Here is a 17,743-nt window from a genome sequence, read left to right on the forward strand (position 1 = left end):
AGTCTGGCTGGGATAGGGTTCTGGGTTTATGGCCGACCCATGTTGTTTTCCAATTAAAAATCAGAGAGGCTTCACAATACTCTCTCTCTCTCTCCTGCGTTCCATGGGCCGGAGATGTCCCGAGATCAATTCCATCGCTTGCCACATTGGGCTTGGGCCACCCAGCGAATGAATCGCCTCCCACACTCACGCGTCGGCGTCGCATCCCCTCAATCAGGAAAAAAAAAAAAGACTCTCTGTCGTCGCAGCTCACTCCGCCGCCTCCTCTCCTCTCGCGAGCCCCTCCAAAGCCCTAGCAGCACCGCCATGGACGTCGCCGGCGCCGGCTCCGGCCACCGCAGCCGCGGACGGTACCCCTCCTCCCCCCTTCCCCTCCGACGACCCCCCGCCGCGGACTAACCGTGCAATTTGTTTCCTCGCCGCCGCCGCAGCCGCGAGGCGGAGAGACCCGACGCGCCACCGCCGCCGACCTACCGGTCGCTGGCCGCGCCCGTCGACAAGTTCGCGCTCCTCCCCGCCTTCCTCCAGGTACCCCGCGGCCCGCCCCGGCGCCCGCCCGATTAGGCGCAGCTCGTGCCCGTGGAAATCCGTTTAGCGTTAATTCAGTCCGTACACATGCGATTTAGGTTAAATTGTTCCCCACCTTGCCAAAATTGGCAGCGCGCCCAGTTCCCACTAGAGCAGAAACCTGTGTCGTATGCCATTCCTGTGATTCCCGCTCAAGCGTGCCACTTTTGCTCTTCATTTTGCGTGTCCAGTAGATGTTTAATCTGCATGTGGCGCACGATCCAGTTCACTCAACTGCGAAAATGCAATTTACTAGGTCAAAACCGTTCCCCACCTTGCCAAATTGGCGGCGCGCCCTGTTCTCGGCTCACTCGAAACCTGTGCCGTATGCTATTCCTTCGATCCCCGGTCGCCACATTTCTTCTTCATTCTGCGTGCTCAGTAGCTGTTTAATTGCCACGTTTGCTCTGGATTGTTCGATTGGGCGTTGCATCGACCATGGTTTAGTCTTGAATCGCGACAATGCCGCCCACACACTCCTTTGCTCTGCTCGGCTCTGAATCTGCACTAATCTGCATGTGGCGCGTGATTTAATTCATACAACTGAGCAAGTGCTACTAAACTGGCTTGGATTTCTCTATGTTGTGCTCTAGTTGATCCGTGTGGCCATCCCTTCTGATGGGGTTACTCAATTCGCGTCGATTCATTTGGTTTGAAACGCATGTTGTTTGGTTTATGCGTCAATTCGCTTGCTTTGACATGTGTGTCATTTGATTTATGCCTCAATTTGTGTCGATTCGTTTGCTTTGACACATGTTTATGTCTGGTTGATTGAATCCATAGGTCAGAGGCCTCGTGAAGGAGCACATCGAGTCCTTCAACTACTTCATCACCAAAGGAATGGAGAACATTGTGAAGGCAAATGACCGTATTGAGGCGCTCGAAGACCCATCCATTTGGCTTAGGCATGAAGCTGCTTTCCAGTTATATTATATATGCAGCCACTGTTTCCTTTATGTGTTTCTAATGTTGTCTTATATGTGCTCTATTGTTTGCTTTGATGCAGGTACACTGGAATACGTGTCGGCGTGCCCTCGATACGCTCAGACTTTAGCACTGAGGCGCTCACACCGCAAGTTTGCCGCCTTATTGATCGCACGTAAGTCTGAGCATCTTGTGGCACGATTGTTTTAATTCCTGTCTTTGTGCTATTAGTACAAGTTCTCCATTACCTATGTTCAACTGTCGTGCTTCCCTAAGATTTTCCTTTCTCCTTTAGTTACTCTGCTCCTGTAACCGTTGGTATTGAATACACCACAAAAGTTCGAGGGACAACATCATATCCACAGCAGGTAACCCATCTAATGCCTAGTTGAAATGTCCCCCCACCCTCCACGCGGACACACACACACACACATGTCCAGCCTAGTCTTAAGTACCTCCTTTCAATCTTGGTGCCAAAGAAACTTAGCCCCCTCCTTATTTTCTCCAGGGAAGTGCCATCATTGGGTACATGCCTATTATGCTTAGAAGTCGTGCCTGTGTTTTGAATGGAAAGGATGAAGATGAACTAGCAAGATATGGTTAGCCTATTTGTGGTCTTGTTGGAAAATGCAATTCTTTCTTGGACAGAGTTACCGTATTATCTTTTTGGTTATTTGATGGTTTTGCTATTGCGTCTATAGGTGAGTGCCCTCTTGATCCTGGTGGTTACTTCATTGTGAAAGGAAATGAGAAGGTAGCTAAAAACATCGATGCCATTTTCTAAGTTGTCTTGCTTTCTTGATCTTGACTAATATTCCGTGTCGCTACTACCTATTGGATGACAATAGTAACAGTGCCAACTGCCTATTTTGACACACAAGTTTCTAACTGGTTTTGTGTTTATTAATGCCTCACGATATGTTTCCATGTCCAGGTCCTTCTTATACAAGAACAACTATCAAAGAATCGTATCATTATTGAGACCGACAGTAAAGGAAGGTCATAATCTTTGCTGTGTAACTTACTGTGTCCTTTGTTTACCATTTAGAATTTTGTATCAGCATCCAGCAGTTCCTTGTATTTTTAGGGTTTGAAAACTGTTGGCGAAGACATCTTTTGTCAGTTACCTGTGTCTATGGCTATTCTCGACATAATGTAGTGCACTTGGTTGGGTAGTTTACTTTAAATAAAACATTTTGATGGATAGACAGCTGTTATAATTAGATAGCATATTCATATGATTTTTTCTGTGAAGATAAAAAGAGAGAACCAATGATTAAGGGGGGAGGATACTGATAGTAAATTTATAGTGTATATGTTCTTGAATTATGTGGCAGTAAAAGGTAGTGTATCGATGGCTTATGCTGTTACATTGGTTTCATGCTGTCTCCATTTAAAAGGTATTGTCACTTAGTGCAACTGCCTTAGTATGTGATATACCTTGTTTCTCCGGAATCACCACGTTTGGACTTGGTTTATTGTCTTGTTGAATGTTGAAGCAAAATAACTTGTCTAACCAACCTGCCATTTCTGAAGTTGCTTCTTTCTGTGTGATTATCAGCTTATCCGCATGATATTTCATTTCGTATTCATGTGGGTTCTGTACACTTTGTTCACTGTATGAAATGCACCATGGTTGAAATATTAAACACATTCTGCTTCGACTATTATAACAATGTGACTTTTGTTTTCTATCGATTAGGGTGACTGCATCTGCACACACCAAAAGAAAAGCAAGACCATTGTTGTTATGGAGAAGGAGAAGATTTATCTACAGTTGAATCAATTTACTAAGCTGGTACGCATTTGGTATCCTGTTAGTGTGTTAACTATTCCTTCCATTTAAATATGAGACTTTTTTCATCTTAACCCCTTGTTTATTATAGGATCACAACAAAATACAGGTTGTATTTAACGAGTCACTTCTTTGTTAATTATTTTAAATACGCTGTACCAATACTTGTTGGCTGGTGCCCTAGTGGTATGGCTCCTCGGGTTTTGCCATGGTTTCACTCTATTATAGTCATGCTGGAAGGGATTGCTAGGTTGTGGAAGGAGACAGCTAGATAGGCAGCTTTTATGATGGATCAAAAGCTCTTGACTATTAATGCCGAAATCTTCTAGGCTTGCTTACTTGCTCTAGTCCTTTCACTTCATAGATAGAATTGAGCCAAGCAAATCATTTATGATTAAGCCAACCACTGTAGAATCAATACTGACAGAAATTTAGGAGCACAACAAGATAGTGCCAGTTGAAAAGTAACATTGGCATGCCACTGGCATGTGGCCCACCGTCCCATCTATCAGTGGTCATATCAGTGTTACTTTCCAATTTATATATCTTTCCGACGTACTGAGCTAATCTTCCTGAATTTAAGCAATCACATCCTTTAAATAGAGCAAGACCTGAGACACTGAGTTGCCTTCTCCTTAATTGGCCATAGACCCGATGGCTTCTTAACAAATGTGCATAAGGCCATTGATTCCTATATTGATATGGAAGGATTAATCTCAGTTTCTAAGCTTTGAATTCTGCAGATTCCTATAATGGTTGTTATGAAAGCCATGGGAATGGAAAGTGATCAAGAGATTCTACAAATGATTGGACGAGATCCAAGATATGGGGACCTCCTGTTTTTATCTATTCAGGTAATGTGTTTGTTGAGTTAAATGAGATATCTCAAGGACTACATAATCATTTAATCTTTTGTCAAGTGTTAGAATATTTCTCTTGTCCTTGAGATTTACAATCTTATATTTGTATGTACCTTTTCCTTGTTTTTTACTTTCTTAGGAATGTGCCCCAGAGAGAATATATACACAAGAGCAAGCTCTTCAGTACATGGATGGCAAGGTGAAACTTCAAACTGATAAGCGCGTCTTACTATCGTCCTTGATTTGAACCTTTCATCGTAGTTTGAATTATGCCAATCAATTTGCGGAGCAATAAATAGCTCCTGAAGTGCATTCTAAGATTTGCAAGAGTAGATCCCTTCACTACCCAGTCATGCATTCTCTTCAGTGTCCGCTGAGGTAGTATTATGGATTTTACATTTCATTCTAATAACAGTCGTGTACGTTTCTACTATGTTCTCATTTCTAGAGGGGCTTCCTACCATTCTCGAAGAATTACATTAGTTCAACTATGGAATAAGTATTACGTACTCCCTCCGTTCCTAAATATAAGTCTTTGTAGAGATTTCACCATGGACTACATACGGAGTAAAATGAGTGAATCTACACTCTAAAATGCATCTATATACATCCGTATGTGGTTCATAGTGGAATCTCTAGAAAGACTTATATTTAGGAACGGAGGGAGTACTTCGTAAAAAAGTTGTACTTATCCTATATTTTTCATGGCCAGTGGGGGGGGGGGGGTGTATAGGTACTACTACTTTTTACCATTACCAAAGTTTTATCTGTTTTTAGTTGCCTGTACGTACTGAATGCGTCTTATCTTTGCAGTTGAAGTATCCCGATTCAGGAAATCTGAAGGTATGAACTAAAGCTCATATACTCTTAATTCCTATGTATGGTTCAGGACATATACTGTTAGCTATAAGTTTCCACTTTTCTTTCTTAAACTAATTGGTGTAGACTAGCTAATAGAGCTACAACGTTGTATTCTTATTCAAATTAGGTTACTTCATCTCGCTCCTTTTGTCACTTACAGGAAAGTCGGTCAAAATCAATACTCCGTGATGTTTTTCTTGCGCATGTGCCGGTGAGATAAATAATTGGAACTCTAATACCTAGGCTTTGCAGTCAGTCCAGTCCACTCTCTCACGGCAATTTCACCTGTAGGTCAATAATGGGAACTTCAGAGCAAAGTGCATTTACACTAGCGTAATGTTAAGGCGCATGATGGATGCAATCTTGAATGCTGACACTTTTGACGATAAGGCAAGTTCAAGCTTCCCCTTGTATCACTTTAATGAATGAGTCCTAGAAGAAGTCATCTATCGAAAGTTATTTTTCCTGTCTTCAGCAATGTTTCATAATAAATGAAATCCGTGTAAATTTCAGCTGGGGCTCGCAGAACCAAACATGACCGATTCTTACTAGTTACTACTCCCTCCGTCCCATAATATAAGAGCGTTTTTGACACTAGTGTAGTGTCGAAAACGCTCTTATATTATGGGACAGAGGCTATATAAATTATAGCTTAACACACATGGTGGCTGGTTGATCCTTGCTAAACCTGACTGTGCAGAGTGATCTTGCTGGTATTGGAATCTCTGTAGTGAAACACTGTCAGTTTGAAAACTCCAATGGTCATAATAAATTGTGATCTGGGACAACTTACTGCATGTTAACTCTGTTTTGGTCTCTACCCATCATCTGCCAAATCACTTTGTTTTGTGTTACCTCCTATTCTTAGTCTGCATGGCCAAGACTGTACATTTATCGCTTAAATGTAATGCAGGGTAATGTTATGAAATCCTAGGGAAGCTTCTGTACAATGACTCCTATATATCATCCCACCTACCCTCTACCAAAATCATTGTTTGATACGCGGGGCCATATCTCCAGCCTTTGGCATCTCTGTCTGGGAGGGGTCTTCAAGCACACGAAACTGTCTTCGCAAATTTATAGACACATATGAATCATTTAATGAACCAAATTTGCACGGTTGCAGGATTACGTAGGAAATAAGAGGCTGGAACTGTCTGGTCAACTACTATCGCTGCTATTCGAGGTGTTTATTTTCTCTAATCATTTCATTTGATGGTTGCATTATGTGATTTTCTCACTTATGGCGTTTCTCTGTGAAGGATTTGTTCAAAACAATGAATGCTAATGCTGTGAAGAATATGAGCGCACAAAGTAGAAAAGCCCAAACAGATAGTTTTAAGCAGGTATATATTTTTGGATGATCACTTGTGCCAAAATTTTGCATTTTATTGCAGCGAGCCAGCGATGCCTTTTTGAAAACGCAAATCAATACTTATTATGTGCTGGTGTAATTCAGTCCTTCCATAATAGATTATGTCGCTTAAAGCTTAAAGTAACTTTCTCCCTTGTATTTGACGTTGAGTTAAGTTTGCATCCTTGAAATGCCACTACTCCGTACCATATTGTCTGATAAATGACATGCCAATGTAATATGAAAATGCACCGGAAAAATTAATTACTCTTTTATTCTTGCTCTGCACATTATATTGGAATGTGTTTAGCTGTTCTAACACTGAGAAATGTGCTGTAACATCACTAACCATGTAAAAAATCCCTTTGGGGGTGCTCAGACATACTCCCTCCGTCCCATAATATAAGAGCGTTTTTGACACTAGTGTAGTGTCAAAAATGCTCTTATATTATGGGATGGAGGGAGTAGTATCTTAGATGTATAACTTACTTATTTGCAGATAATAGAGAAGAATGTTACCATAACCTCTGGTTTGGAGAGGGCTATTAACACAGGAAATTGGGACATAAGCCGATTTGGGATGAGTAGAAAGGGAGTATCACAGGTTCTAGTCATTCAATCCTCTGAGTTTTGATCCCTCTTCTCTGATCTATAGATATTTTGGGATTTAAGTTTCTCTTTTGCTTCTGTGCAGTCTCTTTCTAGGCTATCCTACATTGCATCTGTAGGCTACATGACACGCATATCACCGCAATTTGAGAAGACCCGGAAAACAAGTGGACCTCGTGCGTTGCAGCCTAGCCAGGTGAGGATAGATGTTACTACTTCATAAAAAAACAGGAATATACGTGAAGATCAGAAACCTAAAAACTGTTTACATTTGCTTCTTATGTAACTATTTTTGTGACAGTGGGGTATGCTTTGCCCATGCGATACTCCTGAAGGGGAACTTTGTGGATTGACAAAAAATTTAGCTTTGTTGGCTCATGTTACAACAGATCAAGAGGATGGCCCACTCATAAATCTGGTTTGTTGAGGCGCAACCCACTGCAATTTTTTCTTCATTCATTTTCACTTGCTTTCTTGGCATCCATTATATGAAAAGTTCTATGAGTCGTGAGCAATCTTATATCTTCCACTTTTGTTCATTATGTACTAGTGTTATACTCTAGGTGTGGAAGATTTATCAATTCTATCAGGAGAAGAAATTCATGCACCAGGTTCATTTTTGGTCATGTTCAATGGATTAATACTGGGGAAACATAGGCAACCTCAGGTTCAATTCCTTTAAAACCTTACATATACTTTTTCTCATTTCTTCTTAGAGTTTTCGTTAAGCCATCCATGATGCTTTTCAGATATTTGCTAATTCTATGAGAACATTGCGTCGGTCAGGCTACATTGGGGAGTTTGTAAGCATTTTTGTAAATGAGAAGCAGGTATTGTTTGTTTTCTCTTGATTTCTACTAGCTTACCATGAGTACTAGCATCATGCTCATGAAATTTGTATTCCTAGGATAATAGTGTGTTTTGAGAATATAAAATAACAAAAACAGAAATCGATTCTACTTAATACGGGGCACTTCGTGGGAAAACTGCTAAATAAATCAAACCTAATTCATTAATGTAAGTCACTACTTCATCTCCAGACCTGGGGGAATAGCTTCTCATCATATTGCTGTGGGGGTACATTAGGTATATTAGCGGACTTATTCCATCTTAGGGATGTCCGCATGTTAATGTGGTATGTGAGCTGGAAGTTATGAAAGAAGCTTCAAACTCATGTTGTTCATCTCTATTTATGATGGTACTAGTTAGAATTTATTAGTTAAAGCTTGTTACGCTGACTTATGCACCAAGGAATGAAATTACTGTTGCAAGCTAGTTTCAACACACAAGAACTTCAGGTCAAACAAGAGCTAAGATCTTTAAGATATATAATCGTTAGCAGCTTGATAAAAACATTCTCATTACATAACAAGTGTGGAGAAAATGAGTTTGTGCTGGCGTTGTTTTTCCCTTCTGGAATCAATTTGATGGCTATACAGTGATTGTGGCATGCGACACAAATATTATGAAAATATCAGTACTCAGTAGTATCCGTGTGATCATTTTGTAGTTAATTTCTCCCTCCAGAAGTTGTACGTTGTAACAACCTTTCTAACTGTATATTGTTGAAGATAATTCCCTTCATCTTATAATTTAGGTTCCTCACATATAGCAAACAGTGGTTATATTTTTCAGTCCCACAATCTAGGTGTCTTAGTCAATGAGTACAGTGCTCTTTCTGTGGTTGTACCTGAAATTGCAAAATGGTATAAATAACGCACCTTGTGGTAGGCTCCACCCTGAGTTTGTATTGGTAGTATTTTGTTTGTGATCTGCATCTATTTTTGTTCTCAAAGGATGTTTTGGATCTAACTTGTTTCTGCCATTTCTAGCATTGCATTCACATTGCCTCTGATGGTGGTCGTGTTTGTCGCCCACTTATAATCGCTGATAAGGGGAGATCAAGTGTCCAAGAGCATCATATGAAACAACTGAGGGGTAGCAAATCACATGTTTTCTGATTTATTTGTTGTGTATTTGTAATCAGACCTCAATTGATTTTCTTTCTTTCTAGGATAGTATACTCTCATTTGATGATTTTCTGCGTGATGGGTTGATTGAATATCTTGATGTCAATGAAGAGAATAATGCATTGGTATAACATGATTCTTCTGAATTCTTTTGTAGTTTGTTTAATTTGTGATAATGTGTTTAATATCATTCAAACAGATTGCATTGTATGAGCATGAGAATCAAGATGATGTTCAAAGAAGCAGAATCACACACATTGAAATAGAGCCGTTGACTATACTAGGAGTTGTGGCTGGACTTATTCCTTATCCACACCATAACCAATCTCCACGTAACACTTATCAGGCAAGGATTTGAATTATTGCTATACGTGATGATTCATTCAATCCCACGCTTACATTTTCTAATCTGCAGTGCGCAATGGGTAAGCAAGCAATGGGCAATATTGCATATAATCAGGTAAGAAGCAGCTTGAGCTGTTTTTTACAATTTAATGCCGCATTAGTTTTTGCTTCATTGCACTCACAAGAATGCAGCATGAAGTGGCCTGGTTGGTTGCAACCTGCGTACACATTCGACCATTGAAAAGCATCTAACTCACATGCCTGGATAAATTAATTATATTTCCATCAAATAATTTACAATGCTGTTATACTCTGGCCCTTGTTATAAGCTGCTTCCCCTACTAACGTGAAATAATGTTTCTTTGGAATGTGCTACAGTTGTTCCGGGCAGATCCTCTACTATATTTGTTGGTGTATGCGCAGCGTCCCCTGCTTACAACGAAAACAATCGAGTTGGTTCGTACCTGCCCCGTTCTCTCCCATCCTCATTTTAAATTTTATATGTATCACATATTGTACTGCATTTCTTTTCAGGTGGGATATGATAAGCTTGGGGCTGGGCAGAATGCAACTGTTGCTGTCATGAGTTACAGTGGATATGATATTGAAGATGCAATTGTAATGAATAAATCATCCCTTGATCGAGGTTTTGGTCGCTGCATAGCAATCAAAAAGTAATGTTATGCTTCAAATACAGTTGCTCTTCCTTTTATTCTGTTTTGCTTCTTATAGTGTATCTTTGGTTCTCATCCTAAAGGTACAAGGTCACTATGCAGAAGTATGGAAATAATATATCAGAAAAGAATGTTAAACCGGAGAGGGATAAAGATGGTGTTTTGATGAAAAAGAATATGCAGGTACGAAAAGCACCGACCATTCCTATTAGCTGAATTTGACGGAATAATACTAGAGTCCACCTTGAATACTACAGTTCCTAAAAGCCAGGGAATTTTTTGTGACAGGCATTGGATGAAGATGGATTTGCGGCACCAGGTCGAATAATCCACAATCATGATATCCATGTGAATAAGAAAACTCCCAAGATAATTCCTGATGATACTGCAAACAGTCCTGCCGTTAGATTAACAGACAGATGACAATTGTTATTTTTTTGTGCTTCTTTTTAGCATGCTCCATCTATTTTTTGGCTCCAAAGTTTTGCTGTTCAAGAATGTTATATGTTCTCAGTCGCTTCAAACATTATTCACCCAGGGATTACAAGGACTCACCTGCTGTTTACCGAGGTGATGATGACGAAACTACTGTAGTAGATCGTGTAATACTTTCATCAGATACAAATGACCAATTGACCATTAAATGTATGATCCGTCACACAAGGAGGCCAGAGGTAGGACCTATTTGCTGAATCCCTTCAATTTCATGTATGGAACGATTAATATAAATTTTCGCTTCCTGTTTGTGACCCAGGTCGGTGACAAATTTAGTAGCAGACATGGACAGAAAGGTGTTTGTGGTACCATTATTCAGCAGGAAGACTTCCCCTTCTCTGAGAGAGGAATATGCCCTGACTTAATTATGAATCCCCATGGATTTCCAAGGTTATATATTGGCTTGGTTCCTTTTTTTGTTGTTGATTTCTTTTAAATCTATTAGCTGTTGTTTCTGACTCTAGAACTGCAACCATTGAGTTGGGTGTTTTCTGTTAATGTCTTATGTAACTAATACGAAAATTTGACTCTTCTTTTGTCGAGATCACACTTTTTTCTTACTTAAATGTGGAACAATTCAGACATCATGTTTGTGGGTTTAGCTGGAGACATCATGCGCATTTTGTCGTCTGATACAAAACTACATGCATTTAAATGTGTATTCTAGAACAAAGTTGAAGATACTCATGCGACGGGATCTTGACTTGTGGAGTTGTTATTGTGATACCTAGAAATAAATCAATTTGCATAGTTATTCCTTGTTCTAGGTGATTGTGACACTTGATACAAGCTGTAAACATGTCAAAGGATTATCCAGTCTTCAAGCTCATATGCACTGGCCTTAAGAAGGTTATATACTGGTTATGTGCATTCTTAATATCAATCACATGATTAAATTATGTTCGCTTGATACTGTTGTTTAGCTATATTGTTTTGCTGGTTAGTGTGGAAGTATTCTCAAGCCGGACTGACTCTTGGTTTGTTCACTAGTCGTATGACAATAGGCAAAATGCTTGAACTTGTTGGGGGGAAGGCTGGCGTGTCGTGTGGTCGATTTCATTATGGCAGTGCATTTGGTGAACCAAGTGGTAATGCTGATAAAGTTGAGGACATGGGGTAATAGCATTGTTTTGGTTGCCATGATTATTCTTCTTGAATGGTTTTTCAATCATTCTTTAACATTGTCTCCACTGCATACTAGCTATATTCTTGTCAAGCACGGCTTCAACTATCATGGAAAAGATTTATTGTACTCAGGTGTGTTTCTTATATCAAGTTCTGATGAACTATATGTTTTTATGTCGACTAGATTTAACTGAACTAGAAACCATGATAGTTGATCATGCAAAATTGCTATTCATGTGCAACATCTGCCGCCTGGCCCTGCCAGGGTTCCTAATAACTGATCGTTTCCCCCATTTTCAGGCATTTTAGGCCATCCTCTTGAGACATATATCTTCATGGGGCCAATCTACTATCAGAAGCTGAAGCACATGGTAGGCATATTTTTCTTTGTTCCGTTCTATTTTGCTTCTTAGGAGATGCTATGGATATTGCAAAATGAGCCTGGATCTATTCCCCAGGGTGCGCACAGTGCCTTAGTTTGATAGTGTAGATCAGTAACAGCATTCTAGTGCATCATGGTCAGAACATTGCATGATGTATTAATTATTTTTTATGCTCGGCAATTCCATAATCTTATAGTTTGTGGGTCTATTCAAGCTAATGGGTCATATTACTGCCCTTTCAGCTTGCAGGAGATCTCATTTGTAACTTCTTGTATGGCTCTGTAAATAATAGCCGCATGTATATGAATTCTGCAGGTTCTTGATAAGATGCATGCTCGAGCTAGTGGACCACGAGTTACGATGACCAGGAAGCCTACTGAAGGGCGAAGCCATAATGGAGGTTTTACATCTTCCTTTATATATCCCATGGTTTAATGAGTATGAAGCTTACAGTTTCCTGTTGAGAATGTTGTTCCTTGTCTTAAAATATGTTTTTTCTTCATAGGCCTGCGTGTTGGTGAGATGGAGCGTGATTGCTTAATTGCGCATGGTGCCAGCATGCTAATATTTGAGCGTCTCCTACTATGCAGTGACCCATATAAAGTGCAGGTAATAAATTGTTGTACTTTCAGTAGGGTGGACTGCCGGTTGGCATGTGAGGAGCATAAGTACGCATACTATTGTTGTCGTTGTTGTCCCGTCGGTAGCCATACTCATGGTTCATTGGCTAATCTGGCATCAAAAGCAAAGAGTAGTTGCATCCCAGAACTCTGAAAGATTGTCGACGGTCTTATTTGTGGCTGCTCACGTTCTCCAGGTTTGCGGAACATGCGGTTTGTTGGGCTACTACAACCATAAACTCAAGACATCCTTCTGTTCATTCTGCAAAAATGGGGAAAACATGGCCCAAGTGACGATGCCATATGCCTGCAAGCTTTTGTTTCAGGTACCGCAGAAGGGGGAAGCGAGAATGGTTCTTTTCGTGACCATTATTAATTGTTTTCTTGGGATTTTGCTTACCCTCTCCTAGTTAAGTTAAGGTCATGACGCCGGTCCGTTTGCCTAATTTTTTGTTGCTCCGATAATCCTCATTTCCTTTCAAGTTGCTTGTGCACCTCTGAAAAACCTTATTTGTAAATCAACCTGCAGAAATTTTCGTTGCCCATACATACCCAAACAAAGTAGTTCTGAAACCTTATTAGATTCTGAAACATTATTTCTAGGACGCTTGAACCCTGTCGTGTATGGTGAACGAACTCTCATTGTGTCGCCTGGCCATCTTTTTCAGGAACTGCAGTCGATGAACATTGTGCCACGCCTGAAATTAACCAAAGAATGACTTGTAACACGATTGTGGGCCGTTGATCTCGAAGGGTGATTGGAGCGTCTGAGGCGAACCGGTCCGGCATGATTCCTGAAGGCTGAATGTGTGTAAAAAAGTTTATCCAAGAGCTCTCGGCATTTTTTGGTGTATATATTTGAGATGCGAAACTAGTTCTGTAGCTTGATACAAAGATTAAGTAACATGCCAGCTACATTGGCACGTTCGTTTCCACGACTGTAACCAGGTATCTTGATATGTGTATACATACTGCATGCTTCCTCTGTCGATTGCAACATGGAGCACTAGATGATAAAAGAGTCATATCATTACATACTTGATGAATATAGCGATGTATGCCGAATAGAGCAATATATACTGGTGACGTTTGCTCAATATATATAATCTGTTGTTCAGATTAATGAGATGATGGCGAGGGAGATGACGGCGTGCTGGAACAGGCGCCGGCCCTCCCCTTCCATGGGCGGCTGCAATCCCTGCTCCTTGAACTCGTCGTTGCAGGTCACTGGCGCGTCGGTGGTGGCGGCCATCTTCATCTTGGCGTCAGAATAACTTCCATCCTCGATGGCGGCGATGGCGTCGTCGAGGTCGACCATGGCGTCCCGGAACACGTCTATGCAGGCGTTGAGGCAGGACCACCTTGTCGACCTCGTTGCCTCCTTGCCCCGGAGCGCTGCCATGCCGGAGTCCATGCCCGCCACCCCCGCCCGCACCAGCTTGGCCGAGATGAGCGCGAGCCCGTGGAGGTCGGCGTCGCGGCCGGTGGGGTCGGCTGAGAGGGAGGCGACGCAAAGGGCGTAGTCCACGTTGTGGTTGTTCTCGCCGCATCTCTGGCAGGTCTCGGCGATGATGTCGTCGCCGTAAGGGAGCCGGATGATGGCGCCGGTGGAGGACATCGCCGGGGGCGGCAGGAATAAGAGGGCGGCGGCGGTGAGGAGGAAGATGTGGCTCGGTAGCGACGACATGTTCGCTCCGCCTCCTCTACTCGGGGGTAGCGGCCACATTGTTTTCTGCTATACATATAGTGAGAGGAAGATATAGGTTGAAGGAGGAAATGGGTGTGGCTGGTTGGTGAAGCGTGTGAGGAAGACGGAGTTGCAGGTTTTAGGCTGTGGCTTGCAACTGAAACCGAAGGCTAGTCCGTTAAGCTACTCTTCCTGTCAAATTCAGAGATTCTCAGGGCAAAATCATCTGAATCTCTGCCGGGATCGATTTGTTTCTAGATCAGTAGTAGTAGTAGTAGTAAAAAATCCCCATTAAATTAGATACACAGTACACAAATTCATCTTTGTACAGACAGAAAGAAAACAGATGTGATGAGTGAATTCATCTTGTTATTATCATTGCTTTATTTATTATTTGATGGTGATCAGTAAATCATGGCCTACAATATTCGCTTTTATGGACAATCGATCGAAAACGTAAAAAAAAGAAGAAGAAGAAGAAGAAGATGGGGTTCCAACTACTACACCTGATTATATGTAATAATTAATGGTAATAATCAATCAATAATGAACGATGGATGATGCTGACGAGGAAATCCAATCCAATCCGATCCATGCAAAGAAGAAGACGACGACGATGATCTGATCTGATCCATGGCGGCGGCGACGATGCATGATGGATCATTTGGCGGCGGCGTGGGTGAAGCCGATGGCGATGTGGGCGAGGCGCTCGTACTCGCGGTCGTGGGCGGCGACGGGGACGGCGCGGGCCGGGGCGCCCCTCCAGGCGTCCTCGCAGCTCCGGGACGCGCCCAGCGCCGCCATCAGCTGCTGCATGGCCAGCCCGTACACGTTGGCCTGCAGGTTGTCCAGCGCGTCGCGGAGCAGGTCGGCGGCGCCGCCGTACTGCTCCAGGCAGTGCTCGAACCGCGCGCGCGAGGCGGCGCCCTCGGCCTCCGCCTCGAGCTCCGCCAGGTCCTCGATCTTGGCCTCCGTGCTGGCGGCGTGGTCGACGGCGATCCGCGTGGCCAGCACCGCCAGCCCGTGGATCCCCGCGGAGGCCGACGCGTCGGCGCTGCGCGCGTCCGCGCTCAGGGACCGCACGCAGTGCTCGTAGTCCACGCCGTGGTGCGTGTCGGAGGCGCCCCGGCACGCCGCCTCCACGCTCACCGGGGTCGCGCACGACTCCGGCGCGTCCCACTCGCCCGCCGCCGCCGCCGGCGCCGCCAGGAGGAGGAGGAGGAGGAGGGCGCCGACGACGATGCGCACCGTGAGCCCCATTGCTGCGTGCGCCTGCTCTGGCCGGCCGGCGATCGCGCTCTGACCGGGGGCCGATGGAGCGATCGATCAAGGAGGAAGGAAGAAGGTTGTGCTGGAGCGAGGGAGGAGGAAAGATCGATCGAGAGGCGTGGGGGTATTAATAGCTAGCGGGTTGGTCGATCGGGGAAGGTGGAGATGGAGGAGAGGCGGGGAGGAAGCCTCGGCCTCGATCGGCCTCGGCGCCATTGGTGCGCTGCCGCATCACGGTCGAGCTCCTGTTTTTAGCCATGGCCGCGTGCATGCACGCACGCACCAAGCAAGTTTGAATGCTTCAGACATGCATGCTCCTGTTTTTAGCGGAGGAGAGACGATTAGGATGGCCCACCAGGCAGAACGGTCAGGAGCACTGGAGCAACGCCGACGTAGCCATGATCCCAGCCGTCCCTGTCAGAAAAAAATCTGATATTCTTTTTAATGCTATTTTCATACAGGGGTGTCCTGACTCCTGAGTGCCCGCTACACATCCGTGTTCATTTTCGAGAAGAATGGGTGCCCCGGGTATCCGCGACGCAAGAATTATGATCCGCCATACGTTACATTTAGGGGTTTTTATCTACCCATACGATTTTTTTTATCTTTTTTACTGACAGTACAGCAAGCACTCAAATAGATGATTTCCTTCTTTTTCCTTCTTCCTTTCACACGGCCAACTATGACTTTTCGGCATTAGATGATTTCCGTGACCTAGCTAGCTAGTACCTAGGATAGATGTTCCACAAAAGTAGTCTCACCATGCGCGACGTAAGCTTGTGACGAAGTAGTCAACAAAGTAGTTGAAATTCATCCTCCACATATTATTTTATTTACCATCAAAGTAGTCAATAAAATAGTCTTTTATGGCTTGGGCGCTTCGTCGTCTAAATGGGTTCTTCCCCTCACCCTTCTCCCAGTGGCGTTATGGCATCGCCCGAAACATAAGATTCATCGGTAACTGAAATCGCGACATGCATCCACTCTTCCTGTGCATTGAACTTTTACCCTTTGTATGTGTGTCCTCCATGTTTGTTGCAACTTTGCTCCTAGCTAGACGACACTAATGGAAGATTGCACATCAGACACCGTCGACATCGATCCAAACCTAGTGAGCCAGTTAAGGGAGTAGAGGGCAATCGACGAGATCTAGCGATGCGATGGGGAGTCGTAGGGAAGCATAAACTCAACGACAAAGTGTCGCCAAGAGGAGACCTAAACCCTAGTCGTTGAGCTTGTGCCATTTGGATGGTTAGATAGGGGGAGAAATGGTTCATCAACTTTGCCAGTGAAGCCAACTTCGTTAGTGAAGCTGGATCTGGAATCTGAAACAAACAGACATTTCGAATCAGCTTTACCAGTGAAGCTGGATCTGGATTCAGGTCATTTTTAGTGCAATTCGCTGAAGCACCTCAAAGTGCACTTCGGTGGAGAAGCTGAAGCGGATCTTCAGGTGATTCAAATCCAATCAAAGCTGAAACAACACAGGGTCGTATATAACTGTGAATCCGCTTTGTTATCCCAGGTGTTTCGGATCAGAGCAAAGCTGAAACAAACAGGGCCTAGTTTCGACAAGCGAATCAATTTAGAAAAAGAACCATAGATTTTTTTTGTCATTTGTGATGCAAGTTATAGCTTTCGTCAATTACTGAGATGAAGAGAAGTAAAACATAGATAGCAATTGCAATAGAAGACTATTTATTTACTTATTATTTTATTTCACACTTATTTTTTTCTTCGACGGTAGTATCCATATCTTGGCCTCTTCATCCCTCTTTCTCTCCAACTGACACCAGAGCCACCAATGTGGCGCATCTACTTAGTCGGGTAGCGGTCATTTTGTCGCCCAACATCACATGGATTTGGTCATGCGATTTGTGTGGATATGCTCATTCCCTAATTATTGAAAGTAAGTCCTCTAAAGAAATTAAGAGCCAATGACAATGTTTTTTGTTCTCAAATTGTTGACACATTATTTCTAGGCGTTGTTAACTTAGTTTGAAAAAAATCCCTAAAGTATCTTATAGTTCTTTCGAATTTACATGAAAATAATTCGAGTTTTAGTTGTTTTTTTTCAAAACATCTCAGTTTTTCTTTTCAAAACATCTCAGTTTTTCTTTTCCTTCAAATTTAGCTGAAAGAATTCAACACTTCCATGGTGCCCCTGTCGATTTGCTTTACATGGTGTTCACCATAGGCAAACTA

The 17,743-nt window shown here is 42.9% G+C and overlaps 2 protein-coding genes and 1 pseudogene across 2 annotated transcripts; 1 reads left to right on the plus strand and 2 right to left on the minus strand.

Moving 5' to 3' along the window:
* The first annotated feature begins 208 nt into the window (after positions 1-208).
* Positions 209-13,657, plus strand: LOC123135390 (DNA-directed RNA polymerase III subunit 2-like; annotated as a pseudogene).
* LOC123135388 (putative invertase inhibitor) lies at positions 13,592-14,374 on the minus strand. The gene has a single exon (XM_044554441.1). It carries the CDS (start codon positions 14,306-14,308, stop codon positions 13,697-13,699), a length of 612 nt encoding a protein of 203 aa, XP_044410376.1. The 5' UTR covers positions 14,309-14,374; the 3' UTR covers positions 13,592-13,696.
* A 247-nt stretch (positions 14,375-14,621) lies between these two features.
* On the minus strand, positions 14,622-15,648 carry LOC123135389 (putative invertase inhibitor). Its single transcript, XM_044554442.1, has one exon. The coding sequence runs from the start codon at positions 15,527-15,529 to the stop codon at positions 14,930-14,932; it is 600 nt and encodes a 199-aa protein (XP_044410377.1). The 5' UTR covers positions 15,530-15,648; the 3' UTR covers positions 14,622-14,929.
* Between the last annotated feature and the right edge of the window lie 2,095 nt (positions 15,649-17,743).

This window comes from Triticum aestivum, chromosome 6B (assembly GCF_018294505.1).
Source record: "Triticum aestivum cultivar Chinese Spring chromosome 6B, IWGSC CS RefSeq v2.1, whole genome shotgun sequence".
NCBI classification, from domain to species: domain Eukaryota; kingdom Viridiplantae; phylum Streptophyta; class Magnoliopsida; order Poales; family Poaceae; genus Triticum; species Triticum aestivum.